This window comes from Setaria viridis, chromosome 9, assembly GCF_005286985.2.
Source record: "Setaria viridis chromosome 9, Setaria_viridis_v4.0, whole genome shotgun sequence".
Classification (NCBI taxonomy): Eukaryota; Viridiplantae; Streptophyta; class Magnoliopsida; order Poales; family Poaceae; genus Setaria; species Setaria viridis.
In genome coordinates this window covers 41111319-41129308 of record NC_048271.2, presented here as the reverse complement: position 1 = coordinate 41129308, position 17990 = coordinate 41111319, and the positions used below count along the sequence as shown (strand labels likewise).

The 17990-nt window shown below is 42.8% G+C and overlaps 3 protein-coding genes across 6 annotated transcripts; 2 read left to right on the top strand and 1 right to left on the bottom strand.

The window, feature by feature from the left end:
• Nucleotides 1–1350: 1350 nt before the first annotated feature.
• Nucleotides 1351–4318, bottom strand: LOC117835664 (alpha-1,3-arabinosyltransferase XAT3-like). The gene is made up of 8 exons (XM_034715012.1): nt 4310–4318; nt 3020–3122; nt 2841–2898; nt 2428–2719; nt 2127–2314; nt 1864–2079; nt 1620–1822; nt 1351–1394 (listed from the first exon to the last, which is right to left on the bottom strand). The coding sequence occupies exons 1-8, from the start codon at nt 4316–4318 to the stop codon at nt 1351–1353; spliced, it is 1113 nt and encodes a 370-aa protein (XP_034570903.1).
• A 103-nt stretch (nt 4319–4421) lies between these two features.
• On the top strand, nt 4422–10143 carry LOC117839189 (uncharacterized). Of its 2 annotated transcripts, none has more exons than XM_034719464.2 (10): nt 4422–4532; nt 5004–5047; nt 5591–5714; nt 6062–6194; nt 6663–7195; nt 7680–7986; nt 8159–8420; nt 8525–8614; nt 9090–9533; nt 9628–10143. In XM_034719464.2, the coding sequence occupies exons 1-10, from the start codon at nt 4499–4501 to the stop codon at nt 9988–9990; spliced, it is 2334 nt and encodes a 777-aa protein (XP_034575355.1). In that variant the 5' UTR covers nt 4422–4498; the 3' UTR covers nt 9991–10143. The 2 variants fall into 2 exon arrangements, with proteins under 2 accessions (XP_034575355.1, XP_034575354.1); XM_034719463.2 differs by having other exon boundaries at nt 8156–8420.
• A 2295-nt stretch (nt 10144–12438) lies between these two features.
• On the top strand, nt 12439–17872 carry LOC117835315 (nuclear transcription factor Y subunit A-4). 3 transcript variants are annotated; one of them, XM_034714674.2, is made up of 7 exons: nt 12439–12703; nt 13800–13903; nt 13994–14147; nt 15234–15364; nt 15447–15515; nt 15882–16049; nt 17240–17872. In XM_034714674.2, the coding sequence occupies exons 2-7, from the start codon at nt 13853–13855 to the stop codon at nt 17606–17608; spliced, it is 942 nt and encodes a 313-aa protein (XP_034570565.1). In that variant the 5' UTR covers nt 12439–12703; nt 13800–13852; the 3' UTR covers nt 17609–17872. The 3 variants fall into 3 exon arrangements, with proteins under 3 accessions (XP_034570565.1, XP_034570564.1, XP_034570566.1); XM_034714673.2 differs by having other exon boundaries at nt 12440–12703; nt 13803–13903; XM_034714675.2 differs by having other exon boundaries at nt 12445–12703; nt 13803–13903; nt 15252–15364.
• The last annotated feature ends 118 nt before the right edge of the window (nt 17873–17990 follow it).

The window sequence follows — 17990 nt, the reverse complement described above, 5'->3', positions numbered from 1 at the left end:
TTTCCTGCATTTGGTCCTACAATCTTAAATGCTCTGCTAGTACTTGCACCGTGAGAGCCCCTATATCCCGAACCCATCTAATAGCTTGCATAGTGTTTGGTGCCACTTGTGCAACCGAACAACCATCAAACCAACAGTCCATCCAAAATAGTAATGACGATTCACAACAACATAAGTGAAGGGTCAAACATAGCGACCATCTCCTTTTCATTTGTTGCTGGCAAGTCACACCACGGTTATGTTATGTACTCCTTATGTCGTAAGTTACAATTCGTTTTGATTTTTTTGGTACGTAATTTATACTATGCATCTAGATATACCATATATCTAGAAAAATTAAAATATGTTTGAGCCATGCCCAGCGAGTTGGCAAGCCCCAACCTAGAATCTTGAGGTTGAACTGACCTAAGCCGCCAAGCTCCGGAGGTTTACAAACTCGTGGCCATGTCACTAGACAATGTCCGTCCAACACAACTTCTGAGCCCCGCCACAGAAATGCCTAAGGAAGCTTGCCGATCGCCTTGATAGCCCACCCTGGTAAGAGGATCGACATAGTGAAGACCGTGATCAAGGTGAGATTCGTGTTCGTTAAGGTAAGCCGCCCTCCAGAGGAGCAGGAGACCCGATTTTCAAGTCAGCAACTTTAGTCCGCAACTACATCCATTAGTGGTTGGATGTCCGCTTTCCACAACTTTCTTTACAGTGAAGTACCGATAGACCGATAGCGGTAGGCCAAGATACAGCTCGGCCACTTGACAAGGAACCACTGCTGAGCAACATGCATGTGATCTTCATAGGGTCGTATGGCAATTATTAATAGTAGGCGACGTGCCAAGTAATAGCGAGGTACCAGTGGTGACTTCGTCAATCTTGAGTATCTGCCAGCTCAGTCTTTCGGATGTGCTCATATGGGTAGGGTTACGTGCGTGTATTCATAAGGTTGAGTGTGTGCGCGCTTGTGACATTGTACAGACGATAGACGCTCACAATGTTTTGAGGGGTACCAAATGATTAGTTTTTTTAGAAATCCAAATCTAATGAGCTTAGGTGATAAAGTGGTTTGGGGAATGTGCTCTTGACAAATCTATCGCTCCCAAATCACAGCCAAATTGAAAGAACACAAAAAAAAATCCTTACCTCTAAAGTTTCCAGCAAATGTCAAAGCAGCTATAGGGGCTAAACATGATGTTCTAGTTGCCTATGCCTAGTTGCCTACCACTACCACCTCTAAAAAATTAAGCGTTATTGCCTCTCCAATAGTCTAGCTTAGAGCTAGCTCAATCAATTTTTTTACTAGTTAAAACAGTGCGATAAGTACGAGACTAGCAAGAAGTGAAAAGCTAATCTCGCTCACTTTTCAATACAATTCTCCCTCATAACACGATCTAACCAGCCTACCATGTATATGAGACCAACATTAACTATGAGCTATCAGCTGACTTATACTAATGGAGACGGTCTTATAATAGTTTGAATCTTGGAGTAAGATCCATCCAGTCATTGCCGTGCTAAAACATGCTACAAACAAGGAACGCATTTGACTATTCGAGGGCTTTGGCATTTCGGTGGCACAACAATAGGACACTGTCTATACCACGGCCTCGACCGGCACGCACTACTTGAGCCGTCGCCGATGGGCGACGACGTGCCGACGCCCCTCGCCAGGACAGCGCCGAACCTGGTGGTGACGTTGAGCCGGATGTCCTGCTCGTTCCAGTAGTGCCTGAACGCGTAGGGCTTCCCCTCCGCCTCGCCGCGCCGGTACACGCCCACGGGGTCGCTGATCACCGGGTGCGCCGCGCCGTACCTCTCCAGCAGCGTGCTCTCCTCCGCGGCCACCTCGTAGAGTCGTAGCCGACGTACCGGAGCCGCAGCGCCCGCGCCGGCCGCTCGAAGAAGTCCCGGTACGTGGACGCCGCCCCGGCGAGGCCGTACGGGACCACCTCGACGACCACGGACCCGGAGCGGAGGAACAGGAGGTGCGTCAGCCCCGCGCCGTGCGCGCCCACCAGCACGTCGCACGAGTCCGCGAGGCGGGCCAGCGCCGAGAGCTCCTCCGCGGCGGCGCCCTCGCCGCTGCTGTGCCGCGGCTCCACGGTCACCAGATCTCCGGCGTGTTCACGAACCTGCGCGTCTTGTGCCGGTCCACCAGCATCAGCCTCGGCTTCGCCGCCACCATGGGCGCCGGCACCGGCAGCAGCGAGAAGGCGGACCGCAGGAAGGCGCGGAAGTCGAGCAGGGTATTGTTCCCGTCGTCGACGGCGAGGTCGCCGCAGCCGCGGAGGCCGACGATGGCCCACGGGTAGCAGCGCACCTCCGTGTCCGAGTCGAAGTCAACGACGTCGTGCGCGGACAACGCCTCCAGCACGGGCGCGAACCTGGCGACGAACCACCGTGCCCGCCGACGGTGGTGACGACCAGCTGCACCTGGCGATCGAACGCGCGCGCGGTGGCGAAGAGCGGCACCAGCACGTCGGCGAAGCTGTGCCGCAGGTTGCGGAGGTGCCGGCTCACCGTGAACACCACGGCCGGGTACACGACGCGGGCTTCGAAGGTCACCCGCTCGCTGTCGCGGATGTACCGGCCGCTCTGGGCCTTGATGCGCCACGTCGTCGTCGCGTTGGCCTGCTGCTTCTGGCCCGCCGGAGCAAGGTAGAGCACCGTGTTGGTGGCGCCGACGGCGCGCACGTCGCCGACCAGCCGGCAAATAAATCTGGTGCTGCGGATCGGTCGTCACGTCGCACAGCGGTCTTGCTCCTGATTTGAGTAATCCAGATTAATCACGATTAGTACTTGCGGATTACTGGAATGAATTAGCATACGTACATTTATACACGTACCGTCGCCGTCGTGCCTGTGGGTGTTCCGGCCGCTCCTCCTCGGTGGACTGGCCGGCGCCTGTACGATTGCATGCCGCGCCAGATCTAACAACAGCAGCTGATCAGTGATGAGCATTCAACCTTCTTCTTTTTCCTTTTTTTTAGGAACAGAAAAAAGGACGAAGAACAAATGCACTCACCCACGGCGGCGGCCGTCTTGTTGCCGGCGGTGAACAAGCGCGCCGCGAATGGGTGCGCCACGAAGAACACGACGATGCCGACGACGAGGAAGCGGATGGTGACCTAGCCAGCCATGCGTGCATAGCTATGGTGACGATGGAGCTCCATATGCGTACGCATGCAGCATCGATCATCTATCGATTTCATCGTACCGTCCAAGTGTTCATGAGCATGGGAATGAGATTTGGCCATTTGAGCGAGTAGGGTTGCAGCCAGGGTGGGGAAGGGTAGGACGGCAACGAAGACGCGATCCAAGACTCAATTGGCTAGCTGTGAAATCTTGTAATCGACGATCGGTGTTAGCTGTGCTACACATCCAAGTCATGAAGAGTTAATGACGGATTAGAGCAACTCCAAAAGGCTGCTAATCTTACCCCCAATATCCTTTTTAGGGAGAAAAGGAGAAAAAATGAACTCCAACAGTCCACCCAAACCTTCCCCAATTTTTTAGCAACGCTAAAAAACAGCCTGTCACCGCGTATATTTTAGCGTTGGCATTCCTCCCCCAATCCTGATTCCCGCACGCCCGCGCGTCCCTTCTGATGGGCCCAATACGATGACGTGGCCTGTTTTGAAATATTGGGGGCAATTTATTAGCGATCTGCTGTGGATTGATATGTTTTTGAGGGAATTTTTTTTAGGAGAACCCCCAATACATAGTTTTGGGGAAGAATTTTTTGGGATACTCTTGGAGTTGCTCTTAGTAAACTATCAAGTACTAACGTCTGAGTTAATGACCATCACGTGATTCGACTGGCCAATTGGTCCATATTAACCTAGGATTTTGCTATTCGTGAGCACCGTACTAGGCTATTTGGGCGAGCAGAATCTCAGAGACTTTTGTAGCCGTGCCTTTTGTTTAATCAGTGTAACTGTCCTCTCCGCGTTTAATTAATTTTGAAATTAGTTAACTGAGTATACAATCAGTTAGCTAACATCGATGTTAACGACTGCCACGTGATTAAGCCAGAGGCAGAGAGAATCCATGTACTATGTTCTTTTTTCTATAGGATAGAGGTACTATGTTTCCCTTCTTTTTCGGGAGAGAGTAGTATAGTTTTGACCGAGGGCAAAATAGTAATTGGGAAAGAATGAAGCAGCACTCGCTGCAAATAAACACCGAGTCTTTTGTGGCCCAATTGCGCATTAGGCCTAGTAGAGACGTCTGTGTCCGCGGCCCATCAAGCATAGTCTCGGCCCACTACACCTCTTTCTGTTGTCTTTCCCTCAAAAGTCTCGACCTCGCACACCATCGCCATCGTCATCCAAGGGGAAACCCCTCCTCGCCCCCGCCGCGCCGCCGAACCCTCCTCGCGCCGCCCCATCTGCCCGCGCCCGCGCCTGCGCCGCCGAACACCGGACCACGCAGCCGGCCTCGAGTTTGCCACCCGCCCGCCCGCCCGCCCGCCGCCGTCCTCCTCCTCCTCTCGTCTCCTGTAATGGCGTCGAGAGGAGGCCACTCCGGGATTAGTGGTGAGCCCTGGCCTCCTTCGGATTGCGCGCTCCTATTTGTTCTCCCCTACCATGAGCGATCGAGCCCTAATCGTCCGTTCGGTTACTTCGATTCAGTTCTCCTTGTCCCTAGCGCGATATTGATCTAGGTGGTATTCGCCCACCCCGACCCTATCCGCGTGTGGGTTCACGCATTAAGGTTTCTATTAACCTAACGTAGCAATTGCTACCGTTAACACTTATTTTGCGATGATCTTCGGTACAAACTGCACCTCCCTGTTCACGCCCTGTGCTATGCGGGCCACTGGAGGTGGGAAGTTTTAAAGTGAATTGAAGAGCTCGGTGCTATTGGTGAATGCTAGGTCTAGATATCAACTCTGTGCAATGTTGAGCCTTTACCTTTAGTTCTTTTTTTGGTGGATATCACAACTGCGAGCGTATTCAATTTCTGGAACTGCACAAGTTCTAACTATGGGTTCATGCTCTGTGCAGATTCTTTTCGCAATGGCACAAAGCGACATGACAGCAATAAAGAGGTATGGTTCTTATACTTCTTAATGAGTTATTATCTGCACAGTTGATGGAGACCTGAATGATTATGTGTTTTATTTCTTGCTCAGACTTGTTCTCCTATGCAGCATTCACATATAGTTTTATTGTTTCTGACTAAATGCTGCTGTTTTATTTCTCCATTTCTGTAATAAAATTGTAAGCGCTTCATAAATTTCCTAAAGTTGGATGTTGATTCTCAAAGACCACGTGGTGTAAATTGACCAACAGAAAAGCATGTCTTCTTTTGAATTCTGTTGCGCTAAATATTTTTTGTTACTTTTATCATTGATTATATGTAGTGGATTTCATGTTCAAGATGCATTTGGTTGCCTGGTTGATGACATTTTCTAATAAATACACATGTACAATATTTTTAGAGAAGCATATTGTTATTCCAATTGCTGCTGTTTTATTATTGTTATTGCATATTCAGGAGTTCTTTTAGTCAAATATCATCAATATGTGTTGTAGCTACTGTCTGTAGATACCATATCTGTTCTCATGCTTTGTTTGTTCTGCCGTTGCAGAACACAAGTCAGCAAGGTGTGAATTCTTTCAGGATGCAAAAAGAAAGGCAATCAGAGTTGGCAAGACCTGGAAGAGTTTTCAATAGAAACATTAGCAGAGGAGGCTACTCTCAAAGTCAGCATGGTACGTAACCACTTGACTGTACCTGAATAGTAACTTATTAGGGAAAAAGAACTTAAAACTTTGAGGATACCTGCTTACATGGGCATGTGGTGTCATGGTGAAGCTCTTGCTCTTGCATTCTGTTGTTTCTTGGCGCTCCTATGTAACATTTGATAGCTTTTATAATGGTTATGGATACATATTCTGAGGCAACATTACATCTTTCATTCTTATTTTATAGATTGGTAGGTAGTGCCTATATGCTTTATTAAGTCAGTGAAATAGAAAATTATTATGATTATTATTTGCTATCTAGCATTTCAGCATAATATATTACTTCTAACCTTTTGAACATCTGATATTTTCAGGATTCACACAGGAATTTCGTATTGTCAAGGACAACAGAAGTAAACAGAAAGAGGCTGTTGAGACTTTGCCAGAAGCATCTCATAACAGGGATCCTAGCAATGAACATACTGTTTCAAATGTTGGAGATAAAAGGTAGAGTATGCCAATCAATCCCTTTGTATTCTGTTTTTTTATGTAAATGGAACTGGAGTGGTACACACAAATAGAAAATATTTGTATCATCTGAAGATAATCAGATAATTGGAACTTGCAGCTGCAGTAACATAACGCAAACTGGTGATGTAGCTGTAGGTGGTCTCTAATGCAGTGTTTTCTTTCATCTTGATGTTATTTGACTGATTTGTGGGTTTTACACGGCTGATATGTGACCCTTTTTTTTTCTTCTGAAATTGCTTGCCTCCTTTACTCATGTTTTAGTAGGTCTAACAACATATTTCTATTCTCCGTTAGTGTTAGTTCAGATAAATGTTTTGTAGTATTATTGGCTTCTCTGCTTTCTGATCTATAGCTGCTTTATTTCTTTTATCTACACTGAAATTTGCTGCATCGTTTTCACCAGTATCACATCTGTTCATATATGTCATTGTCCTGTTTCTGAAGCTCAACTGAAAAGCTAGCTGCACAACACCATTTGGTTACTCCCAATGTTAATGGTCATGGAGCAGCTCAAGCTGACAAAGGTATCAAAAGTGCTGCCCAAGCCTCTAGTGTCCGGAAGTTGGAACAATCAGAAGGGATGCAAGCAACAGTGGTTGGTTCTCATGCAGTTTCAGGAAAGGGCAGCCAGAACAGAGTGGCCACTCCGCCATCCGGGAAAAATAATTTTGGTGGGGAACTTTGCTGTTCCTCATCAGATCCAATCCATGTACCCTCACCTGGTTCAAAATCAGCTGGAACTTTTGGAGCTATAAAGCGTGAAGTTGGAGTAGTTGGTGCTAGGCAACGGCCTTCTGACAGTCCAGCAACAAACACATCTACTTCTAACAGCTTAGCCAAAGTGACATCGGCACAAAAGGATAATCCTCAGAATGAACACCAATCTGGACTCCCTGGCGCCTCTTTGAGAAATGGCCGTCTTAATTTGCCTGTACCGTTGAGCGGTAGGGCATCCCACCATGTTAGTCACACGAAAGGTTAGCACTTCCGTGGGAATTTGATTTGTTAGGATTGTTGATAAATAAGTAGCTTCTTATGGTTAGCATCTCACCTCTTATTACTCATACTTTCCCTAAGACATTATGCATGCAAGTTTTATACTGCCATAGAGAAGATAAAATGCTTTTTTATAAGAAAAAGCATTAACTTAGTTTACAAGTGCGTAATCGGCTCCCCATTGCATTAGACCCATAGTTTCTCTTTTTGTACATTCGTACCACATCGTTCTAAGTTGATTAGAAACTGATTACAATATCTGAAAAGCATATACAGTAGTTTTGCTGGGCATTTTACCAGCTTTCAAATGAAAAATTTTTGTGCTAACAAGTAAACTGTCATCATTGAACTAAGTTGAAATTATTATCTGCACTCCCTGGGAGAAAAGGCTGTGCTCTTTTTCATCTTTGGTAGCCCTTTTGTCTAGCATATTGAAATTTAAAAGTACTTCTCACTTGTATGCAGTTAGCCCACATCTGGAGTGGAAGCCCAAATCAGTAAGCCCCAGCTGTGTCAATCATGAAGTTAGTGTTGTGCCTCCCAGTGTTGATTGTAACCAGGCAGATTTGGCTGGCTTATCTAAGAAGCTTTCACAAGCTAATGCATCTCAAGATGAACATGTTATCATACCTGAGCACATCAGGGTACCAGACTCTGAAAGAACACATCTCATCTTCGGTACTTTTGAACCAGAAATTGACCCAAAGGCATCGGTAACAGCATCCCATACTGTTGTGACTACAGAAGACTTGAATGATCATCCTTCTCCAAGGTGATTCTGCAGCATAATGTTTTGGATCTTGCTCCCTTTTCATGATCAAGCTGGTGACTGTAGCCGCTCCAGTGTTTCCATTTGGTGATTCTATCTTGAGTTTCTTGTTTTGTTTTCTAAACTTATTATATCAATAAATTGAATTGGACTTGCTTTTGTTTGTTGCCAGCAGTCAGACAGCATTGAACTCCATCACATCCACTGATGTGGCTCCTAATGACAAGATGGATCATCTTGGTTCTTGCAGCCCACTGCCACAGCCAGAGTCAATCATTTCAGTTTCTGAACATCAGCAATCATTGACCGAGAGTGTGGAGGCTCCCAGTCCTGGGGTTGTTGGTGAGTACGGGACAAATGAGATGATTACAAGCAAGGTCACATATTCTCAGCCTCAATTCCAACATCAGGACAATCCAGCTATACAGAACTTTAAGGTGACTCGCTTTAAATCGGATGACAATGTTCCATTTTACTTTCTCTGTACTATTCCTTTGAATTTCGATGTTAAACTGACACTTTCACCTTCATGATGTACCAGTCATACGAGCCAGATTCTAGATATGTGATGCCATTTATCACAAAATTTGTTGATGGTCAAACAGCACAAAGTACAGCTTATACATCTGAGGTAACATAGACACACTTGTCTGCTGATACACTTGGTGTCTGTTATATGCTGCTCGGATTCATATTTAGAAACAGAAATTTTTCTGAACCATCTGTTTGCGAATGTTTCAATCCTGGAAGCTGTATATCTCCACTTGTTTTTGTTTGGTTGTATTTTGGTACGATTTCTCTTCCGTTTATACAGTCACCTATTGAGTATCTTCCTCTTGTAGGCTTATATTTGCTGGTCATTAATGGATTTTGTATTGTATGAAACATAGTTATGAACAGTTTTATGGATTGTATGGCATCTAGTTTTGAATAGTTATTTGAGAACCTGCCTAGAACTTTTGAACTCCAGGCCAGTATGTCTTTTCAGAGGTTGGATTCATCATGGCTGTTGGCTTAACATTCTCATGCAACTATCATGATAGTATCTAGGTTTTTCTGTTAGTGCATATTCATTGTCCCAGGCTTATGTGAGATTTTGTTGACAGGCCATGGGCTTACATCCTGCAAATGCCCATCAGTTACCTGCATCTGGAGCAGCTCAACAACCGGTGCCCCAGATGTATCCTCAACAATTTCCAGTGCCACAGTATCCAAACTTCTTGCCATATCGCAATGTTTACTCAGCACAGTATGGGTCTCCAATGGTTGTCCCGAACTATTCAAGCAATCCTGCATTTCCTCAGTTGCCACACGCCAGTAGCTATCTGGTGATGCCAAATGGAGCCCCACAACTAGCAGCGAATGGCATGAAATATGGGTCGTCCCATCAGTATAAGCCAGTGTTTCAAGGAACCCCTGCTGGATATGGTGGCTATGCAAGTCATAACGGTTACCCTGTCAGTAACGGTGTAATTAGCAGCACAGGTGCTATTGAGGATGCCAATATGAATAAATACAAGGATAACAGTCTCTATGCACCCAATCCACAGGTAGCAAGGAATCTTTTCTGGACCGTTAACTATTTCTTTAGGCTTTTTTGTTCCTGCTGTGTTGACTAACATTTTTCTTTCCCATGCTTGTCAGGCTGAAGCAGCAGATCTATGGGTTCAGGGTCAGAGAGAGATTCCCAATATGCCACCGGCACAGTTCTACAATATAGTGGGACAGCCAGTTTCCCCCCATGCAGCATACCTGCCACCCCACAATGGTCACCCTTCTTTCAGTCCAGCTCCTCCCCATCCTGCTCAGTTGCAGTACCCGGGCTTTCCGCATGCACTGCACCCAACATCGGTGACCATGGTGCAGAACCCACAGGCCATGGTACATCAGCCAGGAGCCCCAGGAAATCTGGGCCTTGACATGGCGGCCATGGGGCCTGGCAGTCAAGTTGGAGCATTTCAGCAGAACCAGCTTGGCCACCTCGGCTGGGCGCCGCAATCCTTTTGAAGATTCTGACATGCTTCCCTGGTTCGACAAGTGAAATTTCGGTTCCGTATTCAAAGAAACCTGATTGAAGTGCCATGCTGTAATATGCTGGATAACCTGATGGATGCCAGGTTTTTTGGTTTAATTATAAAAAGGAAACCCATTTTTTTTTTACAGTGCCTCGGTGATTCACAAATGTCTCGAGCTTCTTTTTGGAACACTTGTTGGTTCAGGTTCTTATTCCAAAATTTTGAATTCGTAATTGATTGTGGGTAGTTGACAGAAGGTAAAGAAGAAACGAACACCTGGCAAAGTGATAAACTGCAACGTTGATCTACTAACCGTATTATAAACAAGATCTACTCTGCAACCCGGTCTGGTAAATTGCGATGTGCAGCCAAAATAGATTCGTGATGCGTATGTTAGAGAAGGGGGATGATTTGGGTAATTGGGTTTGGAAAGAACGTGATTATAAACGATTTGATCACTTGAGTGGATCAAATAGTTAAAGTTCGAACCTGAATGACTCCACTAGATAACATTTACTAGATACCAATTGGATGTTGACACTACAAGATGAGTGGATTGAAGTTCGACAGTTGAAAAGGCATGTGACAAGATACCATCCTCAAAACCTTTCAAGGAAAAAACAATACCCTTTGCACATGCAACAAAGGCGTTTGATCTTATCCATATTGTTATTAAACAAAGGATGTTAGAGAAGGAGGCGGGACATGCTGGCGCTTTGCATCTTTTTCCCCCCTCATTGCTGTCTCCTTTTGTGTGGTTGCCCATATAGATCTCACACAACCTGGCCAACGCAGACAGACCATGAGACCTCGTATCGTCAGAATCGCTCGAGGAAGGGCATGCACAAGTTTCAGAGCAATTTCTTGTTTGAAATAATGTTAAGTTAACAGGAGTATACCTGAGGTGAATTATACTTTTTTTTTACTCCATCCAGATCCACGAGGGACCAAAAGGTGCAAGAGAATTTAGAGTTCCTCGTTCTCTAGGATTTTTTGTTTAATAAAAAAGTATTAAATAGGAATATATTAGTTGCGTATAAAAATTGAGCGAGACTACCACTTGGAGAATTACTTTCTAGAGCATTTGATTTGAATAACAAGGCTCGTCCCTCCTTTTCTCTTATACTCCGACTAACATTTCGAATTTTTCCTAAGGGAAAAGGGAAGTTAGCATGCTATTTTCAAATTTCTTCAATTTTCCTCTATATTATGCGCATCTATTTCTAATATAAATTATCGTATTTTCGACACCAATAAAACTATAAAACTCACTAGGTTTCATTTTAACATTCTTTTCATGCATCTTTTTAAGGATTTTCTTCATCGTGCATCTTTTTAAGGATTTTAAGTGCTTTCTTATAGTTGGGGCCAGTCCAGTGCACCCACCATAGCATGGGTCTACGAGTAGTTATCGGCCCTACCATTACGTGTGGCGCCTTAACAAATTTCCTTGTGTCGCTTCCGATAATGACCCCCAACCTGCCCACGTTTGTGCCTTTGCTTAACGACAATAATATATTTGATCCCAGTTTTGCCCTCCAACGATACAGAGCACAAAAATCTCAGCTGCACCTCCCTTTCCTACCTCAAAGTAAAAACTACGAGTTACATATATTGATGCTCAGTGATAGGAGAGGATGTGGCTCGACGAGAACTTCCATGCATAGCAACCTTTTCTTTTAGCACAACATGCCATATGGTTTGATCAATATAATGTGTAGCGGTTGAAATGTCATTATATAACCTTTATAATAAAATAGGCACACATTGTCGTTCAGTAGTTCGAAAAGTTGTAGTCACCGTAGATTCGATGGAATGCGTCAAATTTGAAGCTATATTACTGGGACTAGCGTTCTTTCAAAAATATCATGTTTACTGCAAAAATTGCTGCACAATGGTTTGAATCCATAAGTTAATACCCAATTCTCAAACATTTATTGCACTGTCACTATTTAGTTATTATAGAACTACATGCGCTCATGTAATTTAGATAGTTTAATTATTTAATATTTTACAATAAGTTTTCTAAAAGAATTGAGAAAACAATTTTCAACAAATTCTCTTAAACATGATCAAGACATTTAATTAGAAAAAGCAGATGTGCCATTGTTTTAGTCCACATAGTTGAACTACCAATAAAGCAGAACCCATTCCTAGGTTAGGATCAGTTAAAATGGTGAGGCAATGAGCATCAAACCACCTTCGTTCGAATTAACAACACATGATACTGTTTAAGCTACATGGATATTCACTCATGATAAAAGGTGACATAACCACAGCCAATTACTCTTTTAATGACCATGATAATGTCAGCAACACTATAGATTTTGGTATAAGTTATTAGATCTAAACAATAAACCTAGCTCGGTCCTCGGAGTAATATACTAGTGAACCGAACGATCTAAGCAAATGCAACACATTTTTAGGCAAAAGAAAGTGGACCATAAATTGCTCATATGCTGTGTACGCCTAACAGTTTCTCTGGTGGACGATGTATGATAGTGATGAGAGTGTGCCAGATCATATTTGTTTAACCCCAAATCAGAAAAGAAAGAGAAGAACCTAGCAGACAATATATACAAGGAATGCAAATTTGGATGCGCGTTAGGGACCTCGTCATTTAATCTTTCGGGGAGAGGGAGAGGGAGAGGGAGAGGGAGAGGAGAGAGAAAAGAAGGGGGCTCGATTGACGCGAGGACGGAGAGGTACTTCGCTTCTGCTTCCTCTTAGTCACCTCAAATTTGCTGTTTCTAGCCGGTGAATCTTTCCTATAGTGGATTGCGTTGGTCCCGGCAGTCAAGCTTCCTGATTATCCGGTGCCTTGTTCTTGTTCAATCGCTCTGCAGTTTTTGTGTCGATGTGGTTCCTGTTAATTCTTGCTCCCCCCCTCGATCTACTCGTTTGCTCTCGCAGCTGGATCTTTGGAAACTATCTGTGAATTATTTGTTGGGGGAACACGTCCTTTCGGTCCACTCTTTCTCGGTTCGGTAATGAACCAATAACATGAGTCTTCCGGGGTGTCAGAATATGGTTGGAAATCTCGCCTTCGCTTTCGCTGATTTAGTGCTCTTTGAAGCTATTTTTGCAAGAATTTTAAGCTGAATTTAGGTGGGCTGTACTGGTCTTGAGTGATTTTTCAGATGTAGTTGCTTTTTGTTGCTATCGGAGAAACGGAACCGAAATTTTTCTTTTTTAAAAAAAGATTGTGAAAGGATGGTGGAATAGAAATTGCTTTAGCAGCATAGGTTTACCGTTTACGTGATTTGTAACAAATGTGTTCTGCTTTGAGTATTATCTCAGATTACTGTGGGATTTCACTTGTTATTCACTGGTTAATGATAGGTCTCCAAAACATTGATGATTAAACAGAATCTTATGTTGGGAAGATAGTACATATTAGATATCACTTTGAATTAATAAATTCTAAACAATATAATTAGTGAGTATCTTGAACTATCAATAGCAAATTCTTGGTAAACTTGAGGTGATAAGTTGTGTTCTACTCTGGACACTGCAGCACTGTTTCTCTTCTTCTTGATTAGCTTGCAGATTTTCCATTAAACTAAATCATTACAAAGGTGGTAAATTTAAAAAAAATTGCTAAGGAGATGATTGATGTCTCACAATGTTCCTTTTATTTATTTTTTCTGTCATTTTCAACTATTAATCATGTAGGTACAGAATTAGTAACCGAACTCAAGCTTCCAAAATTTTACCACTGTTGTGTGTATAGGTGTCAGTTCAGCTGAATCTATTATTGTGTCGGTGATTTATTCTCAATATGTTTTCTATTATCCAAAGCAGGAAGAAGCAAAATGCTTCTGGAGCTTGAGTGATGCCATCTGATAGCAAAAATGCTTCTGCGAGAAATGGATGGTGATCCGTTCCATACCATGCCCAACTATGTAAGTAGCAGTTTGGTTTAGTACTGTATTGTATCCTGAATTACAGGATATACAATAGTGGATATTAACAATCCATTTTTTGTGAATTAGGATTTCCTGTCTGGGAATGGTTATTCAATGAAGCAGTTAAATTGTAGCAACTCTGACAGAGATTCTTCATCAACAAAATCTGAGCAGTCTCGCCAAGACTTATCTGCAGTGAGTGACGGCAGCCTCAATGGACAACACACACCAACACAATCCGGTAAAGCATTTCCATAAACGTCATACATCTCTATGAACCTATTTTTTTATTTTTATAACTAATTTGAGATTTTTAAAGAACATATTTGAGATGTGATCCCTAGGTTTGCAGATTATTACAAATATGGCTGTTGTAGTATAATGGTGCGTTGTATACATATAAAACATTAAAGTTGTCAAACCAGATTGGATTCAAATTCTGATTATTTTCGGTAGCTTTGAGTTTTAAGCTTTAAGAATATGTTACAATCATGCATTGTGTTGCAATCTTGCCTCTTGGTCATTCTTCTAAAAATGTGCACAACATTGGTTCCCATTGTGACACTGCCATAGTATTCCACATTGAAATTAGTTTTCTACTGTCAAATTAGTAGATACTGCAATTGTCTTTTTCTCTCTCCAATTTATTAATCTTTTTATCAGAATCTTCTGCTTGCTGTTAGATCATTCTAGGCATGCTGCATGAAATACATTCTTTTTTTTAACTTATTGGTGGCCTTATTTGATCTATTAATGTTCCTGGATTTTTGGTTCTGCACTTCACCTTGGTTGGATAGTTTACAACTCTTAAAAATATTAACTAAATTCTTTGTTGTACTTGCAATAATTGGTTACTTGTGACTTGGTGAAGCTGAGTGGTAAGAGTCTGGAAGGTCCACTCTAGCCTGAATCCCCAGGAAATGTATTTGGTTGTGTTGGTACCTTGTTCCTTTCCCTTATCTTGATCCGAGATTACATGTAAGCTCAATGGCATCCCAACAATACTTCAACTAGATGTGATCTCAATGCCATCCCAACAATACTTCAAAGCCAAATGTACTATGTGCACAATGCACCAAACCAAGGACTTATCATGCGCTCTGATCAATTATTGTATTCTAGCTTCTGCTGTTCCTAAAAGAAATTTGCCTTTATCTCAGTCTAAGAAGCTTAAGTATTATTCAGCTATCAGGATAAAATTTGGTGATTGTCGATAGTGCTAAAATCGATTATTTGAGTTATGAAAAATCATTTATTAATTTGTATCGCTACAAATGGATAGCAAGACTGTCCGTGGAGCTCTACTGCATCACTTATTGTATAACAGGTTTGTTCTTCCCCTCAGAAAACAATGATAGTTGTGGAAAGCGGGACCAGGGCATGGTGAAATCTGTATTGTCCTTTGGCAACCCAGAAGCTGATTTTTCCCCTCCAAAGTTTGACTACAGCCAGCCTTTTGTAAGATAATCGACCATTAGTTCTTCAGTACTTCTGCTATTCTTTGAATTTATGTTCCAATTACCCACTATCTGTTTTCCAGGCTTGTGCTTCTTATACAGCTGATCCATATTATGGTGGGGTCCTGACAGGATACAGTTCAAATTCCATTGTGAGTTCTCTAGATTTATAGTTGTACAGTACACTCAGTGCACACGTTGACAAATATAGTAAACTTGCATATCAAAAATGATCCACCTGTTTTGCTTGTGCTTTGCTATTTTTTATTTCCTAAACACCGCGGATAGTGTAGAAATGCTTTTGGGTTTCAAATGAAAAATGGAAAGTGTCCGAAAAAGTTGGATTTTAGATTTTACTGTAAAAATAGCTTGGGTAACCCAATAATAGGATTTGATAAAAGTATTACCCAATTTAATAACAAAACACATGAGAATATGAAACCCTTTTTCCTTATAATTTATAAGCAAAACACAAACATTTGAATTTTCTATGTGGAATCTTATATGTTGTCATGCAGGTTCGTCCTCAAATTAATGGTGCAACAAACTCCAGGGTACCATTGCCTATTGAACCTGCAGCAGAAGAGCCCATATTTGTCAATGCAAAGCAATACCATGCTATCCTCAGGAGGCGGCAAATGCGTGCAAAATTGGAGGCTCAAAATAAACTGGTGAAAGGTCGGAAGGTAAAGCCTAAAGCATTTCACATTTGCTCCATACAATTTCTCTTGTATGATTCATGATTTTGCACACTTTGGGATGCACTAGACTTTTTGTTAGACAGATATATATGTTGTGTATGCGTGTGTGTGTGTGTGTGTGTGTTGGGCTTGAGCCCAGCCGTCTAGCACTGGCCTGCCCTGGTTGGTTAGAGGGATATGAGGAGATCTTGATTGGTTCTGTTTCTATAAACCTCAAGATCTCCTCACCCCTATATATATAGATCTCACCCCTATATATATGTACACCTATCCCTCTATCAATCCAATCTACTATTCCACGCAATCTCATTGCTTTCACTTTTAAATTAGTTAGTACACTTTCCATGATATTATATACTCCCTCTGTCCCAAATTATAAATCGTTTTGACTTTTTTAGATTCATATATTTTGCTCTGCACCTAGATATACATTATGTCCAGATACTTAGCACAAGCTATGGATCTATAAAAGCCAAAATGACCTATAATTTGGGACGGAGGGAGTTGTTATCAATCAGAATCAGTCCAGTGCGATTAATAGTATTGCGCCCTTCTTTGGCATACCAAACCTATTGAGTCTACTCATAGTGTATGTGGAACCGTCATGCCCAAGGGTTTTGTAGCACAATTCAAGTTACTCACTTCTTTTTGGGTATAAACAACCATTCTAAAATGTTTTCTCTACTCCACTATTTTCCCTTGGTAATAAAAGAACTAATAGAATTTTCAACATATTCACATTCCTTTACAGAACAATTGTGTGTGTGTCCTTTTATTATTCTCCCCACGAGCTTCCTTGATAAACACTAGCATTGCCACATATATACTTTATTAGTGAGCAACTTGGCAGTTAGTACCATTTTAATGGCTCATGCATTCATGTAACCAAATAAATCTAGTAACCATCACACTAGGACCTTTGTTATAGTACTTCGTTTCTGAAAGCATCGGTCAACATTTTACAGTCATGGAAATTAAGCTGGATACAGTAATCACTTATATTCTTTATATTGGTTTCTAGATGTACTTTTTCTTTCACCTTACTTATGCCACATTTGTTTCTTCCGCACACAATTATTCTTGGCCAGCTCTGTTTTGCTACCTATCATGCAGTTCGCACATTTTCCTGGGATATCATATATCAATCAGCATGGAAATTTTTCTTCTCTTCCCAGCCATATCTTCATGAATCTCGACATTGTCATGCAATGAAGCGAGTCCGTGGACCAGGAGGTCGCTTCCTTAACAAAAAGGAGCTCCAGGAGCAGCAGCAGCGGGAGAAGGCTCTGCCTTCACTTCACACTCCAACAGGTGGGGTGCGCAAAATGGCCTTCGGCAGGAATCTATGCCCTGAAAACAGCACATCTCACTCGCCTTCGACAAGCTCTGGGATCTCAAGTGTTTCAAATGGGGGTGGCATGATGGCTCATCAAGAGCACATCAGCTTCTCATCTCCTAATTTCCTCCCCAGCATGAACTTCCGCAGAGAGAACGGCAGTGAAAAGATGGCTGTCAATGGCGTCCGCCACCGCACCCCGTCATGAGGTGAACCGCCTCCATTGCTGCAGTGGTGGCACCATCACTGGCACGCTCTGTTGTGCCCGTGGCAATTCATCCTTGGCTTATGAAGTGTCTAATAATAGTCTGCTTTCAGTTTCATATGTAGTAGACCTTGTCTTAGATCAACTCATTTGCATTTGTTGCAACTAAATTACTGAAGCGCCACTTGTTTATATATTGTGGATAGAGAAATATCCCCATGTAATGTAACCTGGTTTGGAAGGACCTTGATTTTAGCATCGCCACAATTTTTGCTTGCCGCTGATACTTTGCATTTTGGCACAGTACAAACATGATCATAGCTTGCCATAAAACAGCTATATGCATGGAACTACGTCCATAATTGACTATGCTGGCAGGCAGGAC